General features: G+C 37.5%; 1 protein-coding gene across 1 annotated transcript in view; it reads left to right on the plus strand.

Annotated features, from left to right (window-relative positions):
• Nucleotides 1-15,775, plus strand: part of srp68 (signal recognition particle 68) — an 87,131-nt gene extending 71,356 nt beyond the window's left edge. Inside the window, exons 10-16 of the mRNA XM_059560548.1 lie at nt 1,012-1,079; nt 1,182-1,335; nt 8,694-8,788; nt 9,038-9,167; nt 10,613-10,688; nt 11,531-11,583; nt 14,692-15,775. Coding sequence (XP_059416531.1) covers nt 1,012-1,079; nt 1,182-1,335; nt 8,694-8,788; nt 9,038-9,167; nt 10,613-10,688; nt 11,531-11,583; nt 14,692-14,919 — 804 coding nt within the window. The 3' untranslated portion in view covers nt 14,920-15,775. The remainder of the gene's footprint in view (nt 1-1,011; nt 1,080-1,181; nt 1,336-8,693; nt 8,789-9,037; nt 9,168-10,612; nt 10,689-11,530; nt 11,584-14,691) is intronic.
• The last annotated feature ends 2,598 nt before the right edge of the window (nt 15,776-18,373 follow it).

Consider the following 18,373-nt stretch of genomic DNA (forward strand, 5'->3'; position numbering starts at 1 on the left):
CCTGCATTTTGCTAGACTTTCCATTTAGAACCATACCAATGTAAGCATTTGGTCTTATCGGTTTAATATCTCTTAAGCCATGCAGTAACAACTACTTTTACTTTTGCAACAATAACATTTAAATACCAAACAAACAGAGGATCTAAAACAAGAATCCACGTGAGCTTACCGATAGCCCGTCATGATCAAAAGTCCCAGTTCCTCACAGTGAATGCATTTATGCCTCTACCATCCTCCCTGTCCATCGCAATCCAGACAACTGACTGATGCGTGTATTTTGAAGCCACTAATTGAACTGGGCGCAAGCTTCTAATTTCCCCAATTCAATTCACCTGGCTGAGCATGCACCAAAGCACTCATAATCGCGTGCAGCTGCCGAAGAAAGTATGTGCAGGGGAGGCGGCATGCAAAGAAGGAAATAATGGGTACACAAGAAACAGCCACACCTCCACCGGGTTAACGCAACAATCACCACAGGGAGCATTTTTTTTTTCACTCCGCTTGAAGCATTTCTGATTAGTGAGTTTCATTTTGGGTGTATCTAACAGGCAATCTTTAGTCTCTATTAATTTGTGTCACAGAGTGAATTGCCATTGACTGAATTGCTTAGCAACTTTTATAATGGATATTGTTGCTTTATTACATTACATATTATTGTTAAATAAATATTTTATATAAACATTAATAATAGTATTTTCTAATTGGAAATGGTCTGTTAGTGATGGTAGTTTGACTTCAGTGGAGGTTAGACTGTCTTCATGAGTGAGTCAGTAGACTGAAACAAGGATATAAAAAGGAATTATTTTTACCAACAAATGCATTGAACATCACCGGAAATCCCCAAAACAGTTAAAAGGATACTATGACAAATCTCGCTTTCCTCACAGTCTAGCTAATAACAAACACTGACATCCATAAACTATAATGTAAAAATAATATATATATATATAATATATATATAAATATAAATAAAATAACTGTTCAACATAAAAGGGTGTTTTGTCTCAACAGAAGCAGAGAGAGAGAGCAGCAGAAAGTGCTGATAGTGGCAAGGTGTCTAATCTGCAGTACCTGCACAGGTTAGTATGACAACTGTTGAAAAACACAGCAGTCATTTCTACTTAACTACTTATGTTGTGATGCCTGACAATAATGTGGTGATATAAATATTCTGTGTGCAGCTACCTGACATATATCAAACTGTGGACTGTGGTGAGGAGGAATGAAAGCATGGCTCATGCTCTGCAAGCTAAACTAAAGGAGCCACAGACTGATGAGAACAAGAGAGGCCCCCGACCACAGGACCTCATACGACTCTATGATATCATCCTGCAGGTTCAGAGATCACATATTCTTCATGCATATAAACATGAGGGGTGTAACTGTTCTCATGGTTTGGTACTTTTTGCGGGGTCTCTGTTTTTGTACAGTTCTACAAATTTTGTGGTCGCCATTTTGGTACAGTTTGGTATTTGGAAGGATACTATTTAAATACTATGTTAACTAACACTTGAACGGTTGATTTTAACAAAAACTTTTTTTAATTACTACATTTTAATAAAAAAAATATCTGCTTCATTATAGTACACTCAGGGCTAATTTATAAAAATTTATAAACATTTAAAAAAATTTTTTTAAATATATACTTGTATGTAGGGATTAGTTTAGAAGAGCCAGACCGACATGGTTTTTTTGGGGGGCGGAGACCGATATTAGGGAGTAAAATAAAAGAATATAGATATATATCGGCCGATATTCTTTGTAAAGGCTATATTATAGTACAGTATAGTCAAAAGTTTAGAAACTTCCCATTTGTGTTTCCAAACTTTTGACTGGTTCTGTATATAGAATACGGTTTATAGCCTACATAAACAGAATATAGAAACAAATATTTTTGCAAAGCTAACTCAAATGCTCTTAAAGAGAGATTCATCGATCTGACTAGGGCTGTGATGGTGGTCGAATTTTACTACCGTGGTGGTAATGGACCAAATAACTGCCTGTGGCGCGGTGTTGAGAGAGAGAGAGAGATATATGTATATATATATATATATATATATATATATATATATATATATATATATATATATATATATATACATATATATACATATACATATATATACAGTACAGACCAAAAGTTTGGACACACCTTCTCATTCAAAGAGTTTTCTTTATTAAATTCAGACTGAAGGCATCAAAACTATGAATTAACACGTGGAATTATATACATAACAAAAAAGTGTGAAACAACTGAAAATGTCATATTGTAGGTTCTTCAAAGTAGCCACCTTTTGCTTTGATAACTGCTTTGCACACTCTTGGCATTCTCTTGATGAGCTTCAAGAGGTAGTCACCTGAAATGGTTTTCACTTTACATGTGTGCCCTGTCAGGTTTAATAAGTGTGATTTCTTGCCTTATAAATGGGGTTGGGACCATCAGTTGTGTTGTGCAGAAGTCAGGTCGATACACAGCTGATAGTCCTACTGAATAGACTGTTAGAATTTGTATTATGGTAAGAAAAAAGCAGCTAAGTATAGGAAAACAATCAAATCATTACTTTAAGAAATGAAGGTCAGTCAGTCCAAAAAATTGGGAAAACTTTGAAAGTGTCCCCAAGTGCGGTCACAAAAACCATCAATCGCTACAAAGAAACTGGCTCACATGCGGACCGCCCCAGGAAAGGAAGACCAAGGGTCACCTCTGCTGCAGAGGATAAATTCATCCAAGTCACCAGCCTCAGAAATAGTGTCTTTGTGCGATGCAGAAAAGGTGAACGGATGGACTCTACATGCCTGGTTCCCACCGTGAAGTATGGAGGAGGAGGTGTGATGGTGAGGGGGTGCTTTGCTGGTGACGCTGTTGGGGATTTATTCAAAATGGAAGGCATACTGAACCAGCATGCCAACCACAGCATCTTGCAGCGGCATGCTATTCCATCCGGTTTGCATTTAGTTGGACCATCATTTATTTTTCAACAGGACAATGACCCCAAACACACCTCCAGGCTGTGTAAGGGCTATTTGACCAAGAAGGAGAGTGATGGGGTGCTGCGCCAGATGACCTGGCCTCCACAGTCACCGGACCTGAACCCAATCAAGATGGTTTGGGGTGAGCTGGACCACAGAGTGAAGGCAAAAGGGCCAACAAGTGCTAAGCATCTCTGGGAACTCCTTCAAGACTGTTGGAAGACCATTTCAGGTGACTACCTCTTGAAGCTCATCGAGAATGCCAAGAGTGTGCAAAGCAGTAATCAAAGCAAAAGGTGGCTACTTTGAAGAAACTAGAATGACATATTTTCAGTTGTTTCACACTTTTTTGTTATGTATATAATTCCACGTGTTAATTCATAGTTTTGATGCCTTCGGTGTGACTCTACAATTTTCATAGTCATGAAAATAAAGAAAACTCTTTGAATGAGAAGGTGTCCAAACTTTTGGTCTTTACTGTATGTGTATATATAATACAGACAGTAAACTTTGTACAAGACATAACGGAATCCAAATGAGGGAGAGAGAGAGAATGAGAGAGAGAGATGAGAGAATAGCCGCGATCACAGAATAAGCTCAGTTATGCAAACTCACAGACAGTAACCCTTGAAAGACAACTACGAATCAAATCAGACAAACTTTAAGCAGCATTTAAATCTCCATAGAGAATGATACTTGCATGTGGTCTCTTTGTGATTGGGCGTGTGCTCTCATGTCTTCCGGGGCTGCTGCGGATTCGCGCGATATTTGAACGGTCCAACAAAGTAAGGATTCGGAATTAGTCTTAACTTAGTAAGTAAAAGAAATGAAAACAACGGAGATGAAAGCTACCGAAGGAGCCATGAGAACTGCTATTCTCTCAGCCGCCGTGCTGAGATCAGAGATAGAAGAGGACCGAGAAGCCAGAGGGACCAGAAGCAGGAGAAGAGAGGGAGGGACTTCCTGGTTTCAGTTCTTATGGCTTGACTGGTTCACGCCTCTGTTTGCGCTAACAACCAATGAACGTCCGCGATCTGAAGCGGGAAAAATGTTCCTTTGTCTCTGGGGAAACACTCCCTCGCGAGAGTTATAGCTGACAGAATTGAAAATTTTTCTTAAGAAAGATTGTATTTCTGAAACGATGCATCTTTTTGTAATTTGACACTATCGGATTTTTACGATTATAAAGATACCATAAATGACATATATAACTGATAGAAACACGACATTACATTCATATGCAGAATTACACACATTTAAAGTTTTATTAACACACGATAAAACTGCAGATACTCCAATTTATATGGGGAAACATCTACTGCACTAAAAGGCAATACTCAATGCATTTAGAATACATTGAGAAAATAAAAGGGTACTATTCTCTTTTCAAAGAGTTAGCTTACCTGTCCTGTTTGTTAGGTCATAAAGTTTTACGACCTGGTCAGGGGGGTAGGGTTACAACTCATGATTCTATTTGAGAACATTCAAATTAGGAGAAACATTTCCAATTTACAAGTCAGCAATTTATAATCCTCGCATAACAAGGATTAACCATTTTATGCAACACACAAACCTATTCAAAATACATATTATTAAGGACTTACATAAAGAGCGTAAAGAAAAGTTTGTTTGTGTGTGTGTGCTTATATGTGTGTTGTGGAATGGGTTTCGTTTCTCCTTTGAGGCTGTTCACGTGACTGTGGAATTTCTCGTCCAGAGTGTCGTAAATAATTTAAATACAGCCAGGCTGGTGCCAGAGAGTTGGGTTTATATGCCTGAATTTAAAATCTACAAGCTTTGGGTTTGCATTGTTTTAGATTCAATGAACCGTGATTTATTAGTTCAGAACCCATGAATCGATGAACTGCATATCCGTTACAGGGGTGAGAACGAGTCTTTAAACCTGTGTGTATGCCTACTGTGAAATTACCACATCAAACGTGACGTGCTAACATGGATGCAGCTAAGATTCCGCCGAGTTTTCTTCAGGGAATTTTAATTTTTTTTAAAGAAGCTTCCCAATGGAAACCTCGACAAGATGCACGCCTGTTTCACACATACTCCGTCTGCAGTGCGTATGCAGTCCGTGTGCTTTACGTATGCGGTGCAGATGCAGCAGACTCATACTCATTGTGCTTTCACACAGGATGCGTATGCAGTCCGCTACTCGGTACGTGAACGATAGCAGCACTGCTGCAGACGCTACGCTCCTGGAACACACTGACGGACCGCAACCGCTTGAACACTGGAATCTGTTAACATGGGTGCGTAAAAAATACGAAACTCATACGCACTGCAGATGGAGTATGTGTGAAACAGGCGTAAGGTTGTTTGCACCTTGTGCAATGTGGAATTAGTTTACAGCTTTCTCAAGCACTTGCATTTTGGAAACAGGAGATGAGCCCCTGGTCTAATGCACCATCTGTCTTGAGAAACCCATTCTCAAAGACTTAATGTTACTTTTGGTCATTATTTTATTTGGGTAACACACATATTCTGAATGCCTTCGGCAGAATTCAAATGAGCCATTTTAATCTAAATTAATCTAGATTAATTCCAAGATTACAGTGAGATTAATCTAGATTTAAAAAATGATCTATGCCCAGCACTAATATATAAAGATGTTTCAGACGCATGCTCCACTTCAGGACCAGGCACAAGTCAAGCGAGCGTGGAAATGGTCCTGTGCTTGCAGTGCATGCTCTTCAGTTCCATGCACAAAGTTGCCGCTGCGTGCTGCCTTTCATGCGTATCCTTTCATATCAAACCGCGAAATAAACTATTACGCAAAATATTATTGCATGCAGTGTCATTGTCAGTTACCGTATTTTTCGGATTATAAGTCGCATCTAAGTATAAGTCGCATCAGTCCAAAAATACATCATGACGAGCAAAGAAAACATATAAGTCGCACTGGACTATAAGTCGCATTTATTTAGAACCAAGAACCAAAAGAAAACATTGCCATCTACAGCCGCGAGAGGGCACTCTATGTTTTCAGGGAGAGGCTACAGGAGAACTGAGCAGCATAGTGCGCCCTCTCACGGCTGTAGGTGGTAAAGTTTTCTCTTGGTTCATGTCAAATTAATTTTGATAAGTCACACCTGACTATGAGTCGCAGGACCAGCCAAACTATGCAAAAAAGTGCGATTTATAGTCCGGAAAATATGGTAAGTCATGGAGTTACCAGAAAGGCATGCATGTAATATATAAATTTTTTATTTAGCACTTCCGTCAGTGAATACGCAGCCTGCAAAACACTAAAATAAATATCGAAGAAATAATATATTTAAACAAGAAAGTAGCCTAAATAAGAAAACTAAATACACCCTGTCTAACGGACACGAGTGGCGCAGCGCGACAAAATACTCATTATTAGTGATAATTCTATGGATGCACTTATCTGCGCCGCAACAGGACACGGCAAAGCAACCATTGAAAATCATTTGAATTTTTGTGTCAGGATGTCATAAATTGAATGATGCATCAGTTTACTGCATCCAGTGTAGACAACACCACTGATTATAATGGGTTTTATTCTACACCGGATGCGAGCGGTGCAGCGCAACAAAATAAAATAGAAATCTATTGTATTTTGTCGTGCTGCGTGATGTGACCGATGTGATAAGCATAAGTTCTGGGCCCCGGCACAGCCAGTATAAACACCAGCATTGACTGAGCGGCCTCGTTCAGCTCCTGTGGCTGTAACATAGGATTTCATGTGCTGCAGACATGTGCCGTGATCCACAGATCAGCTCTAGTCTCTAACGTCACTGAATCTTCTGTTAAAAATTAACCATCTATTCATCATATCATCAGGCAAAAATAAGAATTAAGATCATTATAATGTGACAAAATTAAATATAGTTGTGGGTGGGTGGATAATTTGAAGCAGCAGACTCGAGTGAAGTTTGAGCTCATCCGTGACATCTCTACACTACACTGACCTGGGTCACCAGTAGCAAACAATGGAGCATGTTCTGCTGGCAATCTAAGTAATTACACCATTCAGAAGCATTTGATTTGCATTGTGTTCTGTAAAAAAAAAAAAAAAAAATCATATCGGCGGCATATTCACTGATCGACGACAGGCTTATATCAGCCGATAATATCAGCAAAATGATATCAGTCGGGCTCTATAATTTAGCATTCACACTACTTCTAAAAATGAATGGCAAATAGATTTGCAACGATGGCCTTTTTGCTCAGTGTAGACAGTCTTGAGCTGTTCATTTAATTTGCACTATAGTATGCTCATTCAGTGACAAAACGGATTGGATTCTTTTTCAAATAAATCTTCACTTTGCTGTAATTTCCATAAACTTATTTGACAGTTTGTACAAAATTCCAACACATTTATTTTGTGCCCATTTACTGTGCATGCTCAGCATTTTTCACTTAAAAAATAAAAATGTTTATTTCAGTCCATAAATTGATTAAAGTCAAGCCCTATAGTAATTCACATTCATCCCGTAAAATCTTCGTTCGTCTTCGGAACACAATTTAAGATATTTTGGATGAAAACTGGGAGGCTTATGACTGTCCCTTAAAGTTGTTATTTTTGTTTTCTTACAAACAGTATCCTCGTCACTTTATAATGTTATGGTTGAACTACTGATGGCAAATGGACTATTCTGACAACATCTTTCATACTTTTCTGGACTTTGACAGTGTAACTTGCTTGGCAGTTTATGGGATAGTCATAAGCCTCCCGGTTTTCATCCAAAATATCTTAAATCGTGTTCCGTAGATGAACAAAGCTTTTACGGGTTTGGAATGACATTGGGGGAAAGTGATTAATGACAACATTTTTATTTTGGGGTGAAGTATCCCTTAAAGATTAAAACAAGAAAATATATTGACATACTGTTTAGTTGACTCTGACATTTTTGTCTGTCAAATCCAACTCTTGTCCATTTTGGACTCAAACTTGAATGGTTAAAGACTCAGATTTGTTAAGTTAAACTCAAACCCAATACTATAATTTATTGAAAATGAATTGATTGTATATTAATTCCTAGCATTAATTAGAATTATGTGCCAAAAAAATGTAAATGTTACAAACTGCACTTTTAAAGATTAAAAAAGAACGTAGTTTGAAAGCTTTTTAAAAAGTTTAACCATGAGTCGCTTGCTGGTAACAAACTATTTGTGAAATAGAAACAAGTGATTCAAAGTTTACACTCTTTGTTTTCATTTTGCTTCTAATCCTGTTCACTCATAGGCTACATAACATTTGTTTATTCAATAATATTTAAGAGCTGCAATCAATCAAATCAAAAGCAAATTGTCACAGAAAATGCATTTGAAATACATGTTAATACCAGGTAGAGAGGGTAATGCATCTGATCGCTTATGATTAGATCACTGAAAAGACATTTCAACTAACTCAACATTGTTTAACACTATACCATGATTAATAATATAGAGTATCCTAGATATCATCCAATATGCGGCTTGTAACATTCTGTACCATAATATATTGTGGCACAATGTATTGTTACATCACAGCAAATTGTTACATCACAGCAAATAACTACATTCAAAAGACAAAAGTGATTAAAACTGACTTTTACGTAATGGTCTTGAGCAGGAATTGTGAGTAGCAGAGTAGCAGGCAAAGGATCAAGAGGAGTAATTAGCGCATGAAACATCACACACCTGAGCTGTATGCCTCTTGCTTCTAATTTCTTTTTTTTTTACTCTATGTATTCTTTCTTTAGAGTCTTGCTGAGCTGTCATCACTGCAGGGTCTAGAGGAAGATCACACCTTCCAGAAAGAAGTAGCACTCAAGACTCTGGTATACAAAGCTTACAGGTGAGTTAGTCGTTGATGACTGCTTATGTATGGCCCTAATTCCACCTGGTATTATAATGCATGTTTGGTTATCTAATCACAAGTGGTCAGTGCTAAATTCAGGTGGAAATAGGGGCTGAAAGGTTTTGTGATCAAATCTTAATACCAGAAACAAGACCATATATGCTTGCTTACATGTTCTGCCAGTCCTCTGTTAAAGTAGAAAAATTAGGAATACTTTTGAAATATTTGTCTTTGTGGTTTGGACAGGTGTTTCTATATAGCTCAGTCCTATGTTCTGGTGAAGAAATGGAGTGAAGCTCTGGTTCTGTATGAAAGGGTTCTTAAATATACAAGAGAGATCCAGTCCAAAGCCAAGAGCTTCAATAACAGCCTTAAGGTACCAAACACTACACATTACTTTCCTTACAAAATTGTGATGGCATCGAATCTAAAAATATTAAGTGTATTATAGAATTTGTTAGCATGTGTAATTGTGTAGAGCAGTGGTTTTCAACCCTTGGGGCATGGCCCCCTGGTGGGTCGTGATGATATTGCAGGTGAGCCGCCAATTACTATTAAAATAAATATGTATAAAATAAAATAAATTTTACAGATATGTAAAAATGTCATAACATAATAACATCATTTCATATATATAATTCAATAACAAAAAACAAATATTAAACTGTAACTATGTTTCCACTATTCAAGCTCGCTGATTGGTTTAAGAATAAACCACCAATTTATCTTCGATATTTTTGCTGCATATGCTACAGAACAACAGCAGTTGTACCAAGCGGTGCCAGCCCGAGTTATTTTCTGTTCATTGATAACAATCTAGCTTCTGAGTACTAAGTTATTCACCCAACAATAGCGGGGTCAGTAAAAAAAATTTCCAGTGGGCAGCGCAAACATATGTGTCTGGTTGTGTGGGCCGCTAGTTGAAAATGGGTGGGAACCACTGGTGTAGAGAGAATTTTTGGACATCATTTTGCGTTGGTGGTGCCTTTTAAATAACATCTCAGTATTTAACAGCCCAAACAATGCTAAACTTAAAGTCTTCGTTCACTTAAAAATGTTTACATCAAGAACGTTATCTATAGAAGATTAGCATCCACACCAATGGATCATCAATTTATGTTTATTTGAAGCACATACTTTGTCTTAGATGTATTAAGCTTTTTTTTTTTTTTGGTATAAACCGTTCATAACAAAAAATGCAATTCTTCATCATATAAGGGTCTTTATCTTATTTTCTTTTCTGCTGTCCAATGACAATACTGAAAAATGTAAAGGGAGTTCGTCCTGTTGCTATTGTAAAGAACACAACTTAAATATGCATCTTATTGAAAGATAAGCGGCAATCTTATTTCAGTTTTGTCAATTTTGTGGTTATTTAAGGAGACATACCTTCATGCAGTTTAACAGCATTAACAGCAAACCAAAGAGGGCAAGGTATAGCTATAGAAATGTTTATTCATGCTTTACATTACATTTACTCTGGTTGGTTTTAAGATGTCAATTTGGCTGACCCTAAAATCATAATCTTGCAATTTTCTGGTGTTATTGTACAACTTCTCAACACATATCCTGCCACAAGATTGCTTGATCAGTAAAAAAAATCATGAAAACATATAAGATTATATTTGTAGTTTCGAAGTTTTACATACAGCTATGTAGTTCTAGTTGAAAACGAGATATGCATTTAGATAAATTTTATTGTCCCGAAGGAAATTTTTATTGGACAAATACAATACGATACACCTATAATTAAATGAGTTCCACTACATAAACCTTTTGGCACTCAGTTTAGTCCTCATACTGTTACTCCATTTCTCTTAGGATCTTCCTGATGTCCAGGAGCTGATTGCTGAGGTCAGTGCTGAAAAGTACTCCCTCCAAGCTGCAGCCATCTTAGGTGGGTGAGCATGACCACAACCATTTCAATTGCACAAGGATTCAGTAATTCTTAAAAGTATAGTTCAGACAAGAATGAAAAATCTGTCAGTAGTTACTCACCCTCATGTCATTACAAACCCATAAGACCTTTGCTCATTTTCGGAATACAAATTAAGATATTTTTTACAAAATCCGAGAGCTCTTTAACCCTGCATAAACAGCAAGGGAACTGCCACGTTGAAGACCTAGAAACATAGTAAGGACCTTGTAAAAATAGTCAATGTGACATCAGTGGTTCACAAAAAATAATGACTTTATTCAACAATTCTTCTCTTTATTCAAGAATTGTTTTCCAAAGTCTTTATTTTAGTTTTCTTTGCGCACAAAAAGTATCATAGGTTCATAAGATTATGAAAGTGAAAAGTGAAATGGTGACCCATTCTCAGAATCCATGCTCTGCATTTAACCCATCCAATCCATCTCTCTAACCACTATGCCATGACTTCCCGGCTAGATTATGGTTGAACCACTGATGTCACATGGACTATTTTAAGGATGTCCTTACTATGTTTCTGGGCCTTGAACTTTGTAGTTCCCTTGCTGTCTATGCTGGGTTAGAAAGCTCTCGTATTTCATCAAAAAATCTTAATTTGAGTTCCGAAGATGAACAAAGGTCCTTATGGGTTTGGAACAACATGAGATTGAGTAATAATTAATGACAGAATTTTCATTTTTGGGTGAACTACCCCCTTAATGAGCCAGAAAAGGTCTTGACCTTCCGCCCTTCCGCAGAAAGGGTTGCCATAGGTTTTGAAAGCTTTGTTAGCTGCAACTGACTGTTACATTGTATTTGTGTTTTAGACACAGAGGATGTTACTGAGGTGCCCCCACAGCAGCAGATTAAAGACAACACGGTAAGAGAGAGAAATGGAAAGAGTTTAGCTTTATTAGTTTGCCCCAGATTAATTAAAATAAATTACCTTAAATCACCTTATATATATAATAGAAGTTCTTGGTGTTGCAGAATTGAGTTATAAAATCAAATCAAATGTGAAAAATACAGTGGAAAAGTTTGGGCATCGTTTTAATTTGAGTTTATTTGAATACATGCAGTTACATAATGCTAATCGTATTAATAGCAATACATAGAATTTATTTGATTGACTTCAGCACTTCCATATTTTAGTCTTTAGCATACAGACACTTTTTCGTGCATACCACCACTTCTGATATGTTGCCGGTACTCAGAGTCTGTACTTGCTTGTCTGAAGTTTAAAATCATTGGTTACCCGTAAGCCAATCACATAACATTTGGTTATGACGTGTTATGTGCCGGCTCAGCTGCCTCGAACTTCCGCTGTAAACACAGGTATGCTGCAAAAACAAAACCATTGAGCAAGTTTAGCTGCTTCTTTAACCTGATCCTCCGTGAGTGCAACTAAGGGGGACACAATCACAATTTTCGCCCTGCCGGACTTTTGCCTCCCCAGTTTCACGCTGACGATCGGTAACAGTTGATCAATTAAACTTTTCCAAAAACCTGTCAGGAGTAGTACAACAACATCACCTCCATTCAAAATGTGAAACAAACACTCTTCTTGTTCGGGCTTCAGTTGGCAAATGCTGGGAATATTCTCCACAACAGAGCAAATAGCATCCTGTCTCTCCATGTCCGCTGTTGTTTTTCGATTTCCCTAACCTAAAGTTGAATCTTAAACTCGGTGCTTAGCGTCTACATCACGGCTTTCAGCCCGCCCTCTGTTCGTTGATTGGCCGGCTGTTTTGGAGATGGGGGAAAACTGGGAGATGGTTTGCTATCTGACTGAGTACAGAAGCAAACTGAAATTGAGTGGAAGTACGAAGTCTGATGTAGTCAGGCTAAGTCAAAGCGTCTGGGTGATTAGAAATAACTATGTAAATCACACTACCAGGAGGCGTCACCTCTCTTCTCAACACGTGAATGAATGCATGCTGAGTCAGTGGGTTTCGATGTGTGGGGCATGAGAATGTCAGGGGAGGAGTGCAGAGTGGTATAATAATAATAATTATTTATTCTATAATTATTAATATAATTATAATTCTATAATATTAATATAATTATATTATAATTCTATAATTTATTCTATAATTATTAATAATATAATTATTAGTATACTTATTTAAATCAGTACATAACGAAAACAAAACCATACCAATTGAAATCAGGTTTTTGCGATCACATTTTAAACTGGTTAAAATCTGGAAAATCCATGGATCCAGTAAGCAAATTCAAACAGTAAGTTCAAAACAGCGGTATAATGCAGAGAAAACGCATCCGATTTCATCAGATTACAGACAGATTATATGACTCTGGTCCAGACGTCAGTTTTTATTTTTATTTTTATTTATTTTTTTAGCGAGATTGCAAGATTTTATAATGGATGCTGGCTGAAGGTATTTTTGATTATGCAGTGGTCAGAGGTTAAGTGATTCTGATGATAAATACATTGAATTATGAAAATGTAAAAGTACTTATTTATTTTATATTTAAAATTCTAAAAAGGAATTAGAATTAGCTGGAATTAGCTGTGCCGGCACTTCATTTTTCCCACTTCAAGCACTGGGTTCAGCCAATCATGAAAAGCATATTTAAGGTTGATATTTTCTAGTTGTGTTTCTTCGATTCTTTACTGGAAAGAAGCAACATTGGAACCTCAAATGAACTTCCCGATGACCTAAAAACTAGGATGATTTGTAAATATGAATTAGGAGGATGCAGAAAATTATCACAAAGGTTTAAGGTCTCTGTCTCCACTATCAGAAAGACCACTGGAACAGTCCTTGTGAAGGAAATGTGGTAGGCCGTGAACAATATCTGAAACAGAAAGGAAAAGAATGGTTAGAATGGCCACAGACAAACCCGAGACAACCTCCAAAGAGCTTCAAGAACATCTTGCTGCTGGTAGTGTCATTGTACATCATTCCACAGTCCAGTGCACTTTTCACAAGGAACCGTAGAATTCAAGCAGAACTGTCTGAGATATCCAAAGGCTCATCTAGACAAACCAGAACTATTTTGGAATAATGTGCTGTGAACAGATGAAACTAAGAGTAATTTGGTCACAACCAGAAGCATTTTGCATGGCAGAAAAAAAGTGTTCCAAGCACAAGTACTGGTAACCTTGTAAAAGTTGAGAGTAATATGGATTTCATCCAGTATCAGCAGATTCTTTAGAACAGTGTTCAAGAGTCAGTCAAGAGGTTGAATTTAAGCCAGTGTTGGTTGTTTAAGCAGGACAATGATCCTCTGGAGACATTTTGTAAGGAAGAGTGTTCCAAAATACCTACAGTCAGAATTCAGTGACATATCAGTGGCTATAAGAAGTGTCCACATGCTATTATTTTAGCAAAAGGAGGTTCTACAAAATATTGCTGTGATTACATTGGTTGCCCAAATTATTGCACCTCTCTGTATTTATGATTTACATTGCACTGTTTGTTGGTTCAATAAATGTTATATCAGAACTGAAATGTTGCTGTTTCCATAAGGTATAAATTATATCCAAATGAAGTTGCTTCGAAAGCCCAGCAAATTATACATTTATAATTATCAGGGGTGCCCAAACCTTTGCATAAAACTATGCCATTCTCATGAATGGAGTTAAGCACACAAATAACATGAAATCCAGAAATTAAGGCTTTGTCTGAATTTAAGCTCTACACAGAAATATAAGTAGTGTAGAAATTGAAATAAAACTACTTATTTGGTTATGCACTTTTCTCATGACATGCTAATTTTAATGATTTAAAGGAATGGTTCACCCAATAATTGCTGAAAATGGATTATTGTAGCCTAAATTTCTAGTCATCTTTTCACAGTAGCCCTTCTTGGAAATCAGCATGCAATGTTTTTGGTTTCCATGAAAATTTAACAAATTACAAACACGCAAAAGGCAGGGAGTGTGTTGTTTTGTGAATGCATTATGAGGTGGTCTTGTAAGAAGTATATGAATTTTAAAGCTTTTTTTCTGTTTTATCTATAGCCTCTATATGATCGTTTGGATCATTTCCGGCTAGATCCCACCCTCTTGAGCAAGCAGCCCAATCTGGTGCAGTTCCCTCCAGATTTCCAGCCAATTCCATGCAAGCCTCTTTTCTTTGACCTGGCTCTCAACCATGTGGCTTTTCCACCTCTTGATGACAAGGTGGAGCAAAAGGGCAAGGGTGGCATCACTGGCTATTTTAGAGGCTTCTTTGGCTTTGGAAGCTAAATTTGCCCTATTTGTCTGTATTTGAAGTCATCTGAATATAAATATCTCCTCAAGACCAAGAGTTATGGATCCTAACACAGTCAAACCATTTCCCCAAAATATGCCATAATTGGTTTAAGCGGTGTAAGTGCAGCCTGTTTGGAAGTAAAAAAATAAGTTTGGTTATATAAAACCTGCCAAGTATATTAATCAGTGGTAATGTTTAATGCTTCTACATCCTCTATCATCCAGAGTTTGTTTAGTCCATCTTTATTTGAATTTTTTTTTTAAGATGCCTTTGTTTGCCTAGATTTCAGTCTACCTAGCACATTACAAAATTGGGCTGATTGTTTCACTGAAGAAGTCTATACTTAACACAGCTGAGAATCTAAAATATTTGTTCCAACTGTGGGCTTTAGTGATCAGCCATTATGATGATATGAAGAACTCAATGTTTATTGTATTAGATTGTTATGGTCACTTGAACAATCAACTGTGACATAACACAGGAAATACCCTCATCGTTATCCTGTCTGATGTATAGATACCTTGAAGGACTATATGATATGTCATCTGTAATGTACCTTAAAAATATACACTGGCAAATTTTTGTTTACAAATCATGACTTATATTTTAAACTATCGTCTTAATACAAAGCCATAAAGAGGAAGCAAAAGATTTGCTAGTGTTTTGTGATTGTTTCCTAATATAATTTGCATCTTTTGTTTTAAAGATTCCCTTGTTCTAACTAATTGCTTTAAACTTGCAGATAAGTTTTTTTCTTTTCTTTTTTTTATTTTTTATTCCTTTTGTTAGTTTTGTGAGCAAATGTTGGTTAGAATTCATTTAATCTTCAATAAACAGACATTAAACCATTATGATGATCCTGTTAAAATGGATAGGATGTTATAAATGATGAAACTGAATGATTTTTAGTATGAAGAAGAAATTTAACATATATATATATATATATATATATTTTTTTTTTTTTTTATCACTGCATGTACAATGGATTTGAACTGGGTCCGATATTAAAGGTTTGTCTGCCTGTGTGTTTCTATACATGCAAATCAGGGCATGTTAATTAAATGGCTGTTTATATGCAACATAACATTGGACTCAATGGGCTTCAATATTTCTATGAATAATTTTCTGACATAAGCATGCTGTTAGTAAGCATGCTGACATCCATAGCAACGAGGTCAACCCTGCCCATTCTCTTAGCTTAAGACTTCTCTCTATTCCTTAGTAAAAGTTTGTAACCGCAGCTTTGTGAATAGGTTTCAAAAGAAAACTCTTAGCTAAAATATTTTCCTGCTGTTTAGGAGAACTCTGGTCCGTAAGCATACCAAGTGCATGAGTCTAGACTAAACTTCAGTCACTTTCCACCTATATGATTAAGAAGTATCGAGTAGATCTCTATCATAGCTCTTGACAGCTTTCTGTTGTCATCTGTTCATCTTCATTCCTGACCACATGCACAGCGTTCCAGGCAGGATTACATTTCAGGTCTGAGGAATGTTACACACAAGGGAGTTTAAACTAAGTTGTCAGAAGGCTGCTTTCTCCTAATTTGGTTGCAGCTTGGATTTTGTGATGTTTAGTAATGGGTTAATTGGTTATACAGGTGGTGGTCATATAATTGGAATATCTTTAAAAAAAATTAATTCAATAATTCCATTCAAAAAGTGAAACTTTTGATTATAAATGACAAGGAAAATCTCAAATTCAGTATCTCAGAAAATTAGAATATTAGGGTGCTTTCACATCTCAAATTCGGTTCATTTGGTCTGAACCAAGGGCAAACAATTATACATTGTAGCATTTTTCAGCTTTTTTGGTTCCTTTCCACACCACACTGATTGCTTTGGTCCGAACCAGTTGAAACGAACCAAAATGCAGTCACATGACAACGTCCACATCACTCATTGGCCATGACGTATTTCCTAAACTGCTTTTCGATTGGTCAGAATTTACGCGCGGGAAAATTCCAACATAAGAGGGAAAGCCAGCAAACAACACGAAGACAACACAACTATGGAGAGAGTGCATGCACGGGCTGGTTTTGTCCCTGGCCATAATCTATTACATTATTTGTATACACCACAATATGCAAACAATACATTTCTATAATGAAGCGCAGATGCGGATTGAAAACAATGTTCTAATGGCTAATGAGTGATGTGGATGTTGTCATGTGACTGCATTTTGGTTCGTTTCAACTGGTTCGGACCATAGCAATCAGTGTGGTGTGAAAAGGAACCAAAAAAGCTGAAAAAAACTACAATGTATAATTGTTTGCCCTGTGTTCGACCAAATGAACCGAACAAGAGATGTGAAAGCACCCTTACTTAAGACCAGTACAAAGAAAGAATTTTTAGAAATCTTGGCCAACTGAAAAGTATGATCATGTACATTACTCAATACTTAGTTGGGGCTCCGTTTGCCTGAATTACTGCAGCAATGTGGCATGGCATAGAGTCGATCAGTCTGTGGCACTGCTCAGGTGTTATGAGAGCCCAGGTTGCTCTGATGGTGGCCTTCAGCTCTTCTGCATTCTTGGGTCTGGCATATCGCATCTTCCTCATAACAATACCCCATAGATTTTCTATAGGGTTGAGGTCAGGCAAGTTTGCTGGCCAATTAAGAACAGGGATACCATGGTCCTTAAACCAGGTACTGGTAGCTTTGGCACTGTGTGCAGGTGCCAAGTCCTGTTGGAAAATGAAATCTGCATCTCCATAAAGTTGGTCAGCAGCAGGAAGCATGAAGTGCTCTAAAACTTCCTGGTATATGGCTGCGTTGACCTTGGGCCTCAGAAAACACAGTGGACCAACACCAGCAGATGACATGGCACCCCAAACCATCAGTGTGGAAACTTTACACTGCAACATGGAGTGTGTGCCTCTCCTCTCTTCCTCCAGACTCTGGGACCCTGATTTCCAAAGGAAATGCTAAATTTACTTTCATCAGAGAACATAACTTTGGACCACTCAGCAGCAGTCCAGTCCTTTTTGTCTTTAGCCCGGGCGAGACGCTTCTTACGCTGTCTGTTGCGCAAGAGTGGCTTGACACAAGGAATGCGACAGCTGAAACCCATCTTGCATACGTCTGTGCGTAGTGGTTCTTGAAGCACCGACTCCAGCTGCAGTCCACTCTTTGTGAATCTCCCTCACATTTTTGAATGGGTTTTGTTCACAATCCTCTCCAAGGTGTGGTTATCCCTATTGCTTGTACACTTTTTTTTCTACAATATCTTTTCCTTCACTTCGCCTCTCTATTAATGTGCTTGGACACAGAGCTCTGTGAACAGCCAGCCTCTTTTTCAATGACCTTTTGTGTCTTGCCCTCCTTGTGCAAGGTGTCAGTGGTCGTCTTTTGGACAACTGTCAAGTCAGCAGTCTTCCCCATGATTGTGTAGCCTACAGAACTAGACTGAGAGACCTTTCAAAGGCCTTAGCAGGTGATTTGAGT

The sequence above is a fragment of the Carassius carassius genome, chromosome 10 (genome assembly GCF_963082965.1).
Source record: "Carassius carassius chromosome 10, fCarCar2.1, whole genome shotgun sequence".
Lineage (NCBI taxonomy): Eukaryota > Metazoa > Chordata > Actinopteri > Cypriniformes > Cyprinidae > Carassius > Carassius carassius.